The sequence below is a fragment of the Rhinolophus hipposideros genome (genome assembly GCF_964194185.1).
Source record: "Rhinolophus hipposideros genome assembly, chromosome: 3".
NCBI lineage: Eukaryota > Metazoa > Chordata > Mammalia > Chiroptera > Rhinolophidae > Rhinolophus > Rhinolophus hipposideros.
In genome coordinates, this window is record NC_138049.1 from 97119571 (window position 1) to 97132375 (window position 12805).

Consider the following 12805-nt stretch of genomic DNA (forward strand, 5'->3'; position numbering starts at 1 on the left):
CTGCAGGGCCTAGACAGGACGGGGAGCCCTGTGCCTGGTGAATCAATACTGGTGGATTGGGGTGCCACCTGAGGTTGATAAGCCGGGGGCTTGTGGGACAGAAACCAGAGCGCTGAGCCACATCCTGGAGGCGATGGGAGGGGCTGTTGGTTAACCCACTACAAATATTAACCTCTCCTCTCTTCTGCTTCCCACCAGGTCACCCCACAGCACCCCCTACTATGGAAGCCCCATCAACACATTCACTGTGAGGCCAGGAACCCGCCATCCCATCTCCTATGCATACTCAGGGGCCCATCGGAATGCCCTGTCCTGAGCCCAGGGTTCTCTCAGCTCTACCCGAGGGGGTCAGATCCAGGCACTTGTTTTTGTGGGGGTGGGAGGGATGCAGCAGGAGTTAGGCAGCCTGACTCAGGCACAGAGGAGTCTTTGTTGTCCGAAGACAGACAAATGGACGGATGAGTAAGAAGCAGCAGCCCTCGGGGGGGCTTCTGTTTCTGGGTGTGCTGTGGACGGTACACAGCACAGATGGGGATGGGAGAGGGAAGGAGGGAGGAGAGGAGGAGCCTTTAGGACCTGGAGCCTGAGTTTCTGCTGTCTGGTACTATTTGCTTTAGCAAGGCTTATTTAAAGCAGTTTTACAAGCATGGCCTACTGAGCAGGTTCTGAAAGCAGGGGGTGGGGCATTCAATCTGAATGGGAACGCATCTTGGGGTGGCTGTGATTGCCTCTGAGGCCCTCATGAAAAGGGAGTGTAGGGTGCTATAGGTTGAGCTTTGTAGCCTCCACCAGTCCACCAGTTGCCACTCCAAGGTGATTCCTGGGACTCCTAGCATGGAAACCACGGGAGGTGGGACCAGGAATGCGTCTGCACATGTGGAAAAGGTACCAGAACAGAATGCTTTGCATTCATTGGCCAAGGGCTGGGATGGAGGGATTGATGGTTCATTTGGCCCTGGCCCGGGCCTTTAGCTGCAGGGAAGCCTAAAGAGAGAAGCCTTGGCAAGTTTGGAGAGGGAGACAGAGAATTAATGCTTGCTTTTCTACTTAGACCTAGGCAGCCATTGAGGATTGGGCTCAAGGAGCCAGAAGGCCTGGGGCTCGACACCAAAAGTCTTACCTAGCCAGGTCCTGTTGGGGATTTGGAGAGGGGCATCATTCCCAACCACCCCTCCCAACTCTGATCCTACAGGTCCCCAGTATTATTGAGACCTTAAAATATGTAGCCAAGATAGATGCTGGAAGGCCTTGGAGAGTGGGAGGCAGCAGAGATAGGAAATGACATCTGAGAGATGTTTGCTGCCGACAGGGAGTATGTTTTTGGAAAGTCAAGAGTGGTAGAACTGGGCCAGTTTAGAGCAGGGGACAGATCAGTAGGGTGGCCATTCATCCTTTGCCTGCACAGTTCCGGTTTATGCCTGTTTCCCAGCGAATTTAGACCCCCCTCCACTTTCAAAAAAAGGTCATGGTTTGGGTGATATATGGTCACCAAACATATCAGTAAACAGTATTCCTTGGCCTACCTTCCTTGCCTTCAGGTCTTGGACCAAATTCATGGGACCAGGCCAAGGCAAACTGCCTGGGAGAGGAGGGAGGGCAGGTAGTGGCCCACCTCGGAAGAGGGCAGCCAGGAAACAATTCCCTCTGGGAGCACGATGTTGGACCTTTATGATTTGTGGTAATCTTGGTAAGCTATCACAAAGGTACCTGTTTGTGGGGACAGCAGGTGAGCCACCTCAGGGAGACTGAAGGGTGGGCAGGCTCCCTGATGGGCAGGAACTGGTTACCTGTGTCCAAGAAGCGAAACCCACTTCAGCTCCGGCACTGGCTCTATGTATATGTGTGTATTTTCCCTGTACAATGTTTTATAAAAGAGTTCACTAACTTATCTGCTGTATTAAGGGCTTGAGGGGTGAGGTGTGTGCTCCCAGCTGTAGATTGCTCTGGGGTGGGCAGGGAAGGACTGGCTGTCATTTGGCGTGGGAAATAAACAGGCTGGTTTGGAGCCTCCAGCTCTGTGGCTGCAGACTGAATGACTCGGACCTCCTGGGGTGTAGTGAGAACTTGGGAGAGCTCAGTGGGGAGAGGCTGAGCACAGGGTGGTGACTGGAGTGGTGAGCCATTTTGCTGGGCCAACACTTTCTCTTCTGATCCTCCTGTTCTCCAAATCCTTCAAGGGGAAGGAGTCTGGTGATAACAAACTGTGCCCTTAAGCACGTCTCTTTGACTCGTTGAACCTCAGTTTCTTTTTCTGTACACCAGGCATGATAATCATACCTACCTCATAAGGCTGTTGTGAAGATTAGAGACGGTCATGCATTCATTTAACAAGTATTTGAGTGACTACTAGATGGCAGGCACTATGCTTAGCACGGACACACAGTGACGTGACTGCTGCCCATGGCAAGATTATAGTCCAGTGGAGGAGAGAGAGGGGATGAAAAGAACACACAGAAACAGAAATTATAATAAGTGGGAGGAAGGAAAGAAACGGGAAATGTGAGAATAACTGGAGGATGAAGGAGAGATGCGGCTTTACGTTAAGCAGGTGGTTAGGAAAGGCCTCTTGAAGTGGTGACATTTATGTTGATTTAGGCAAAGCATCCATCACATGTCTGGCACTCAGTAGTTGCTCAATAAATTGCATCTTTGGGTGACGGACTGCCTTACATTTGTGTGTGGCCTTTCACAGTTTCCCATGAAGCTTTCACGTGTGATATTCAACTTCTCCAGAAGAGGAAACAGGGAACCAGAAAAGTCTTCTCAAAATGGCGTCAGAGAGAGGGTTGTGTTTCCTCCTTTGAGTCATTTTCGGGGCGGTGGAGGTTCTTGGGAAAGGGCGACTGGGAGGTTTACTTACTGATTTAGCCACTTGTGCCTCCAGGAAGAGCCTCCGAGGCCTCTCCCATCCTGGGCCTTCCTCATTCTTCTGTCCCGCTGTCCTCCACCCTCCACCATGATGTCCTCATCCTGGTAACAGAGTGAGGACGGGGCCCCTACGCCCAGTAGGACTTGGGCTCTACCTCTGGCTGCCCTCCCCTCCCTGATGTCTCCTACCTCTTCCTTCCCCTCCCCTGACATGAGAGGGGCAGCAGGGAATAACGGAGCGTGTGGGGGTCAGGGCTCCATGTCTGGCTCTGCCTCCGACAAGCTGTATGAGCTCGGGTCTCAGCTCCCTCATCTCAAAAGTGATGGGGAAGGACTTGTGCTGTGTGTGTGTCTTACACTTTGTTGGGTCCCAGACCTCTTGAAGAGCTATGGGTCTTCACCCCAGAAAGATGCCAGCACATGCGTTTTAGCCATTATCAGGCATTCCACCCATACTCCCAAAATTGGGCTCCATGGACCTCGCATTGAAACGTGGTGCAACGGTGATTGTGATAACCGCCAACCTTTGACCTTGATAGCTGGGAAAGTACACTTGTTCTCTCCTTTATTCACAACAATCCTCTAAAACGTATGGGCCTCGTAATACCCCTCATTCCATGTTGTTGATGAGAAAATTAAGGCTCCAAGAAGAGAAGTAAATTGCTCAGACTAGCTCTTTGTTTTCATCGAGGAGGCTGAGCAGCCGCCCCAGCAGATGCAAAGATGCAGAGCTCTGGGAAGACCCCGATGGGCAAGAGCATCGCATTCGAGGTCCAGCCCAGGGACACTACTAAGAATGTCAAAGCTAAAATCCAAGACAAGGAGGGCATCCCACCTGACCAACAGCGTCTGACTTTTGCGGGCTAAGAGCTGGAGGATGGCCGCACTCTCTCAGGCGATAACATCCAGAAAGCGTCCACTGTGCATTTGGTGCTTCGTCTGTGGGGCAGCGGGAGCACCATGAAGCCTTCCCTCCGCCAGGTCGCCCAGAAGTACAACTGCGACAAGACGATCTGCCACAGTGTTACGCCTGCCCGCATCCCCGTGCTGCCAACTGCCGTGAGAAGGGTAGCCACACCAACAACCCACGCCCCAAGAAGGTCACATAAGGCCCCTCCATCCCCACCTCCTCGCCCTGGTGTCCTGCTCAAATCCCTTGGTCCTGGGGCTTCATTCACGTTTCCTTTTTGTTGACTGGAGCAGTAGGGAAAAAAATTGCTCAGCACAGCCCACCTGACTCCAAATCTGCATACTTCATCCCCGCGGCCTCTCTTCTAGCTGTGTGCATTCTCACCCATTCATCCATCTCTCCCCATCATACCACACCCCTCAAACTTTATCTTTCTATCAGACTAGGGATAGGGGAACTGGAAGGAGGAGGGTAAAGCCAATAGGAAAGGTTAATGAGCGTGGGTGGTGCAGGTGTTGCTGGATCAGGTGGGCCACACCTTGGTTTCTGGAGCCGCCCTGGGCATGGCCCAGGTCCCCAGTGGCCAGCACCCCACCTCTCTGGTGGGGCCCAGCCCAGCCCCAAACAGGGGCAGGTCCCGGGGTAGGCTGTGCTGGAAGTCTGGTCCTGCAGTCAGCAATGTGTGAAGGGCTCTGTCCTCCCAAATGGAGCACAGCTTTCCCCAGCCTCTACTTATTTAAGCGGAGAGGCTTCCTCTCACCACGGGTGAGCCTTGAGCTTCCTTTTGTGGAAGCTGAAGGATGGAGGGGTGAGGCAGAAGCTGCCTCAGTGCTGAGCTGTCAGGCAGGCTTGCCCCTGCCTGCTCACCCCACCACCTGCCTACCCCCCAACAGCCTGTGGCCGCTTTCATCTCTGCAGCTCAAAGGCAGTACTGGCGTCCCATCATTAGTCAGCTGTCCCAGATGGGTGGCCCCGGATGCTGGGCTGAGAACCTGGGCCACCTCCCTCCGAAGCCCCAGGGAAGGCTGCAGACTGGCGTTGAGGCCTCTGGAGACATTTTTGGCCAAGAAGGTGCACTTCTGGGGGAGGTGCGAAGACCAAGGCACTGTGTTATGCATGCTTTCTCATTTACATGGATAATCCTGTGCTCCCCTGGCCAGTTCTCAGAGCCGGGGAAGCATCGTTGCAGATGAGCCTCTCCTCTCTCCCCTCCTGCAGAATTGTTCTCTGAGCTTCTTCAGCATGAGCTCTGATCCTCTCCTCTGTTTTCCAGGCTGGCTCCCTTCCTCCACCCAGGTGTCTCAGCACCATCCTCTCTCTCCATTCTTCCTTCTAAAATTTCTTCTCCAGAAGACTGAGTTTCACCCCCCTTCGCTCCTGCACCTGAGCTCCACATTTCTAACTTGAACGTCCCCCCTAAATATTTCCATGTGGATGCCTGGCCAGCCACTCAAATTCAGCCTCTCCAGAAGGCATCATTCTTCCCTTAGTTCCTTCGCACACAATTGGGAGATCAAAGACTCATTCCTGCCTCACCACCTCTGCCCCCTCTGTTTCCTCAAGGACCCACTTAGATCAGAGCCCCTGCAGGGAGCCCTCCCCAGCCCTGCGATGCGCAGAAGCCCTCCCTCCACACCTCTGCACCCACTGCCCCAAGCGGTTGCTGCCTCCTCCTCCTTCAGGCTCAGCTGAGACATCCGCCACCCCCTAGGCCACACCAGCTCCTGTTAAGGGCTCCCTCCTATTGGGGTTACTTGCTGCATACCCCCACAGCTTATAAACTCCACAACATAAGGCCTGCCTGTCATTCATCCACGTACCCCCAACGTATAGTGCTGCTCCTGGCACAGAAGGTACTGAACGTATGTTTGGTCAGTGAATACATGTTAGCGTTTAATCAAATACTGTCAAGCACTATTGAGATTCCCACGCAGGACAGCACGTGACCACATGGGACACCGTTAGCTTAGCACTGTGGGTGGCCCTTCTTGCTGGCCTGTGACCAGGTCACCAAGGCTGTCCGCAGCCCTGTGACCTGGGTGGGAGCACGTGCATGAGCGGGGCAGCGAGAGGAGGGCTGCCATTTGCTGGTTTGTTTATCCTACAGTGTCCGACATTCAAACGCTCAGTAAAAGGTACCTATTGTCGCTGACACAAACATACACATTGCTGTTGTCTTTTGGTGACTTCTCTTGGCCATTTAAACCTGCCCTTGACATTGTCTTTAACCTGATTTCTCCAGGGAGAGTGGAGAGGAGTGAAGAGAGGACATCTGTGTAACCTGCCCTCATGTCCAGCGCTGCTGTCCTTGCTCATGAGTCCAGTCCTGAGTCCGTTTTGTGTGTGCATTGCAGGGCCTAGCTGTAACCAGCAGGTGGCGCTCTGCCCACAGGTGCCTGACCTCTAGCCCAGCAGGTGGAGTTCAGGTTCAGATTCAGATTCAGCTGAGTTTGGCACTGCTCCCCTCCCATGATCCAGGTGCAGAGCTAAGCGCTGTCGGGCCACCAGTGGTTCTCAGACTTGAGCATCAGAAGCCCGGGAGCACTTGTCAAAACACAGATTCCTGGGGCAGCCAGTTAGCTGCGTTGGTTAGAGCGTGGTGCTCTTAACAACTTTGCGGGTTCCATCCCCACTTGGGCCACTGTGAGCTGTGCCCTCCACAACTAGATTAAAACAACTACTTGTCTTGGAGCTGATGGGTTCTGGAAAAACACATTTAAATAAATAAAAGTTAAAAACAAAACAAAAAAACGAAACACCAGATTCCTGGGACTTGGTCCCAGAGTTCCTGAATCAATGGGTTTGGGGTGGGGCCTGAGAATTCACATTTCTAACAAGTTCCCAGGTGGGACTGCCAGTCCTGATTTCCCAGGGACTACACTTGGAGAACTGCTGCTGTGCAGTATTCCATTTAATCCCACCATACCCTCCAAGTAGGCAGCACCACTCCAGCTTACCAGAAACTAAGTGCTGATAGGCCAGGTGACTTTTCCTAGGCTACAGGGCTGGAGCAAGGTAAGGAGCAGAACTGCGTGGCTGCTGCCTGCCCTCTGCCTCAAGGACAGCATGGCTGGGGTGGTATGACAGTGCCTCTCCGTATTCTGCCTGCCCACCCTTGCGGAGGGCGGAGGGGGCAATAAGAAGAGAGAGCAGGCTTGGCATAAGCAGGGTGCTGGGATGGGGGCACCGGGGCACTATTAGGCTGGGAGTAATTCCTCAGGTGTCTACAGTGTTTTAAAGGCACTTTTGCTTCTGTTTCCATCTTGCCTCATAACACTGGCCAATAAGCACTCAAGCCATGGATAGTGTGTCACCACCCTGACCCTCCTCCCTCTTCAGGACTGAAGCTCTCTGTCATGCGGGGTGGCATGTGGGATCTCTGCTCCCGCTCCCCACATAAAAACGCAGGACATGGTGAGGCCAAAAAGAACACCCACGGAGCCATAGATAGGGCAGTCACACCACTGTAGTCTCGCTGGCGGCTGGGTTGGAGACACAGGAAGCAGGAGCCACATGATCCACAACCTGCCGTCTGCTTCTCTGCCAACCAACCCTACTTGCTAGCTGCAATCCACCGTGCTAACTGCAATCCACCTCTTGCTAGCTCAGCCACCACTTTCTTGCTAGCCCCCATTTCCTGCTGGCGTAGCCACGGCAGTTATATTAGTGGCCAATGGTTCACTGGTTACAGCTGACGGCCAACTAGCCACAGCTGATGGCCATCCAATCACAGTTGATGGCCATTTACTACCTGAACCAGCACCTTTCCACATGAGGCCAAGAGCCTGGAAACTGCACTCCTGGCTCTGTCCCCACTCTCACTCCCCCAGAGGCCTGGAGACTGCTGTCAGCTGAATCCATCCGTGGGAAGTGTCCTTTCTACCAGAGAGCCACCTCACCCAAGGGCTCCCTGAGGGCAGCCCATATTCTCAGACAGGCCCCTCCCCCCACTCGGCACAACTCTGAAGGGTCATCAAAGCTCCAGGGCTGCCATGGCCTCTGTTGCAAATGCAGACAGCCCAGCAGTATGCTCCCTCTGCCCCTCCCTTGCCCCCCTGCCCCCACAGGTGTGCCTCCTGAAGGCACTCCCTAATAAACTTCCTGCACACAAATCTGTCTCCCGGGGAACCTCTCTTGCAACAGCGTGTCAGGTTCCAGGCACCGTTCTGAGCATTTACGTGGGTACTATTATTTTGTGTCATCCTCCCAACAGCCCCAGGAGGTAGGTATTTTTGTTATCTTCAGTTTATGGATGAGAAAGGGAGGAACAGAAAGGCTAAGTAACTTGCTGTGGGGACCGAGCCAGCAGTACAGTTTCCAGGCTCTCGGCCTCATGTGGAAAGGTGCTCACTCGGGTAGTAAATGACCATCAACTGTGATTGGCTGGCCATCAGCTGTGGCTAGTTGGCCGTCAGCTGTAACCAGTGAGCCATTGGCCACTAATATAACTGCCGTGGCTACGCCAGCAGCAAATGGGGGCTAGCAAGAAGATGGTGGCTGGCAAGTGCAGATTGCTGTTAGGACAGCAGGTTGCAGACAGTGTGGCTCCTGCTTCCTGTGTCTCCAACCCAGCTGCCAGCAAGACCATAGTGGTATGACCTCCCTATCTATGGCTCCGCGTGGGTGTTCCTTTTTGGCCTCACCATGTCCTGTGTTCTTATGTGGGGAGCGGGACCAGAGACCCCGCAGGCCGCCCCGCATGACATTTGCCCAAGGTCACAGAGATAGCAAGAGGCAGAGCCAGGCAAGTGCTCAGACTCCTGAGCTCTAAAGTACATATTATACACACTGTCTTCTAGAACATTCCTACGGTCTAGCGTTAGGGAAATTAAACGAAGTAAACAGCTTAAGATATATTCTGATTTGAGGGGGAAAAATCACTGCTGTTCCCAATTCTTTCCCACCAGCCTCTTGCTGGCACCTGAGCATAGAGCCCTGGGGCTTCATTTTCAGCTCACTTGTTATCCAGGGGCAATGTCCGGAGGTTTTTGGTTGTCAGACCTGGAGAGAGCCTAAGAGCATTTAGGAATGCTACTAAATGTCCTACAATGCACAGGGCAGCCACACACACAAATCCAGCTGGAAATGTCAGGTTGAAATACCCTGCAATCTAAGTCAAAGCCCGGTGTCCCTGAAGTCCCAATGTGATGGCTACTTGGGAGTAGGCTTTGGTGAAGGTGGTCAAAGATACTTGAACATGGGGGTGAAGAGAGGGTTTGGAAGGCAATCCTCCTACTTCACAAGCCTTGAAGAACAAGTATTGCACCAATTTAACAAGTGAGGAAACTGGAGCACCAAGATGTTACATGAGTTGTAAGAAGAGAGACACCTGACGGTACTGGAGACTTACTCGCTTCCTCTTTCATAAGCTAGCAACACGTCAGCTCAGCAGGCCCAAGCTGGTTCAAGGAGAGATCACAAGGCTACAAGACCCCACATGATCCACTCGTCCCTCACCTCTGACCTTATTCCTGCCACTTTGTCCCTTACCATTCCATGCTGGCCACACTGTACTCCTTAACACACTAAGCCCACTCCTGCCTCAGGGCCTTTGCACTTGCTGTTCCGGCATCACTGAATACTCTTTTCCAGCTACCTGGTCTCAATCCAAACGCTACGCTCTTGAAGAGTCTGGGCCTCCTTAACTACACCATAAATGGGCAATATCCTTCCTCCCCGCAATTCTCATTACCTTGCTTTATTTTTTTCCTCAGCACTTATCACCATCTGATGTACAATATATTTATTTGTTTAGCCCTGACCCTCTTGTTTATCACCCCAAATTGATTTATTTAATGTCTATTTTCCACTGGTCTTGATTTTCAATTTTATATATTTTTATCATTTATTGGTTTTGTGATAAGCTGCCTTTAATCCATTGTAGAATAAAAAGAAATACAAAAAAAACACAACAAACCACGGGGGGTGGGGTGGGAACTAGCTTGTGATCACGTGGTCAATGACAGAACCATTCATTACACTAATCCTTCTAATATTTTTCTATCAAGATTTCCAAACTGCAAAGTGGAACAAACAAACAGCCTGTCCTACCTCCTCAAGTTTTACAAGAGAAACCTGAAACTGTCACTAAAAAAGCAAAATGTCCTTGAGGCCATACTGCTCATGGGCATTTCTCACCTTATTTCCTAATATATTTACACTTATTCAACTAGAAAACGTTTTCCTCAAAGTGTTTCAGTAAAAATAATTCCACCAACAAGGTACCCAATGTGAAAAGCTGGGGCTGGGCCACGCTGAATATCTGGGGACTCCAGAGCTCCCTTCCCTATGCTGCCCCACACTGCCCCCGCCTCCAGGGAGACGCACGGTGGGCGGTAGCCAGTAGCTCTGTGCCCTAAGTTGGCCTTAGTTTTCTGAGAGGATGCTGTTTGTTACTTCTTAGTTCCCAGCAGGCTGAATGTAACAATGCGCTTTCTTTCTGAGTATGGTTGGATGGAAGAAGCCAGGATGTGGAAGAAACAAGATGGCAGTAAAAGCAGGACTGAGGGGCTCAATGGCTGGACAGAGGCTTCCACAGGGCTCCTGAGTTACTGCCAGGGCTTGTGGGCAGTTGAGGGAGGGGAGCCTCAAGGGTAGGAACAGGTCCTACAGGACCCAGAGCTGACGCCTGCTCAGGCTTGGCTGCCTTTTGTGAGGTAAAAATCCCTGCAGTGAAGGGGTGTAGGCTATTTCTGGGGCTTTCCTGGGGCTGGGAAGGCGCCCAGGTAAACTTCCAAGAGAGGGCAGAGCTACAAGCTCATCGATGCCAACATCTAAAACAAAGGCCTAAACAGCCTTCCACCTTCACCCTTTCATCTCCCTTCCCCTTCGGCATCTATGAAACAGTGCAGGGGCAGGCCCTGACGCTCCTAACACTTCCTGTCCCTGTGTGTCACTTTCACTCTCAGGGTGTGTGCCTGGTCCATCATCCAGCACCTGCCCACTTGTCAGGTGACCACATCTCTGGGGGAGGGAGGCAGGTCACATGGGAATAATGTCAATACGAGCCATGAGCCACTTATCTCTAATACCACATCTCTCAATAATACCTGTGAGGTATTAGGCCCTTTCCTAGATGAGGAATGTGAGACTCAGCAGTTCAGTCACTTGCAGCCAGTCAAGTGCAGGACAGGCGACCAACCACAGACCTGCTGGGCTCCAAAAGTGGTCACAATTCCACCCCATCACAGCACGCATGTAGAGGCAGGAAGGTGGGAAGAATCTCAGGGGAAGGAAAAGCACACCTGGGAAAATTAACCAAGAAAACCTGCAGATACAGAACATGGCGTTTGTAGCCACCACCTGTATAACGACGATGAAAGATCATGGACCTGTGTGCTTTTATGTTCATAAAATAGCTTTGAAGGGACACACAGGAGACCAGTACTAGTGGTGGTTTCTGGGGTGGGGAATGGAGTGGCCGAAGACACAGCATGAGAAGGAAGACTGCATTTTTACTGTTTATCCTTTTGCACCTTTTGAATTTTGTACTGTGTCCATTTATGATGTTAGTAGACATACAGTATTTAAAATCGTACTTGGCACATAGTAAGTGCTATATAAACATAAGCTAATATTATTATTTGTTAAAAATCACATAAAATTATTTCAAGGGAGAAGAGACCGTGGGAGACAAGGGAGAGCAGAGCTGGGGGTTGTGGGTGGGAGTGGGTCTGACCCAGTCCGGGTCAATGGGTTGAATATGGCTGTGTGTAGCCAGACCCTGTGAGGACAGGCTACTGTGGACAGGGTTTCTGGGTGCTTCCAAGAGATCAGGAAGCATGCAGGTCTCCCTCATATAAGTGGGAGAAACACTCTCTGACAAGATCCCAGAGTTTCCAGAGCATTCTATGAAACCAGAGGATGACTTCAAGTGAGACCACGAGACCTGGTGTATTCGAGCTCTGCAGTAAGGGCCTCTGACAGGAAGGACAAAGTATTTCAGAGGACATGGCAGGACATACCTTGAACTCCTCCAGGACAGGGTCATGTCCTCTGGGTTGGCTGAATGAACCTTCAAGAGGATCCTATCACCTACCTGGGCGATCAAGACAGGGCCCAGGCCCAGGCCCAGATACAGCTGGCTCTGACAAGCCTGGTGGGCAGCGTCCTGCACCAGGAGGAAGGCTGGGGCCGGCCCGGTGGCTCCGGTGGTTGGAGCGCCGTCCTAACACCAAGGTCGCTGGTTCGATTCCCACATGGGCCAGTGAGCTGCACCCTCTACAGCTAAGATTGTGAACAACAGCTCTTCCTGGAGCTGGGCTGCTGTGAGGTGTCAGGTGTCAGGTGTGGAGGTCGGTGTGAGTTGCCACAGGCTGCTGTGTGCTGCCGTGAGTGGCTGACCGACTGCCTCAGTCGGAAGGAGCGAGCGCAAGGCTCATGATACCAGCAGGGGCCTCGGAGCTGGGTCCTACACAACTACACTGAGGAACAACGGCTTGAACCGGAGTGGGGGTGGGGGATGCAGAAGAAGGGGGGGAAAAAAAGACTTGGGTTTGTTTACTTGCGTGTCTTTTTCGACCTTTGTTGTTGTTCTTCTGGAGACCAGCCAACTGCGGAGCACGTGGGAGCTTCGGACACTGATAATTCTCCAGAATGTATCTGGCCTGAGGAATGTGAGTGAGCGGGAAGAAAACTGCTCTGCTAAATCTATTTGGATTTTCAAAGAATGATGCCCAAGGGAGAGGGCAGGCTCTGGCACTGAAGAGGGGATAACGCAGATGGGAGGGGGCAGCTCTGATGACTTACATGGCGTGTCTTCCCCGGGCCACCCCTGAGAATGTGGAGTTTCAGAAGGAATGCTCACTTTGCACGTGTGCACGCATACCAGGACAATCCCTGAATTGAAAGGCCCGGCAGGTGCCCCCCAGCATGTCAGGGACAGTGGAGAAAGCCGTGTTCCAGAGAACAGCTCAGCAGGGTTATGGTGCTGGGAACGCTGGGTTTTAAATCACACCGTGGAAAAGCTTGTCTCAGTCATAATAACTAACACAAACTCAAGCTATTCTAAAATACCACTTTTCACTT

The 12805-nt window shown here is 52.1% G+C and overlaps 2 protein-coding genes across 2 annotated transcripts in view; one reads left to right on the forward strand and one right to left on the reverse strand.

Moving 5' to 3' along the window:
• The window catches only part of LOC308495968 (uncharacterized protein C6orf132), a gene marked incomplete at its 5' end in the record, with an annotated part of 35418 nt that extends 29493 nt beyond the window's left edge, over positions 1 to 5925 (forward strand). Inside the window, one exon of the mRNA XM_081044497.1 lies at positions 199 to 5925. Coding sequence (XP_080900623.1) covers positions 199 to 316 — 118 coding nt within the window. The 3' untranslated portion in view covers positions 317 to 5925. The remainder of the gene's footprint in view (positions 1 to 198) is intronic.
• The window catches only part of CIMIP3 (ciliary microtubule inner protein 3), a gene marked incomplete at both ends in the record, with an annotated part of 62930 nt that overhangs the window by 48066 nt on the left and 2059 nt on the right, over positions 1 to 12805 (reverse strand). The window lies entirely within an intron of this gene.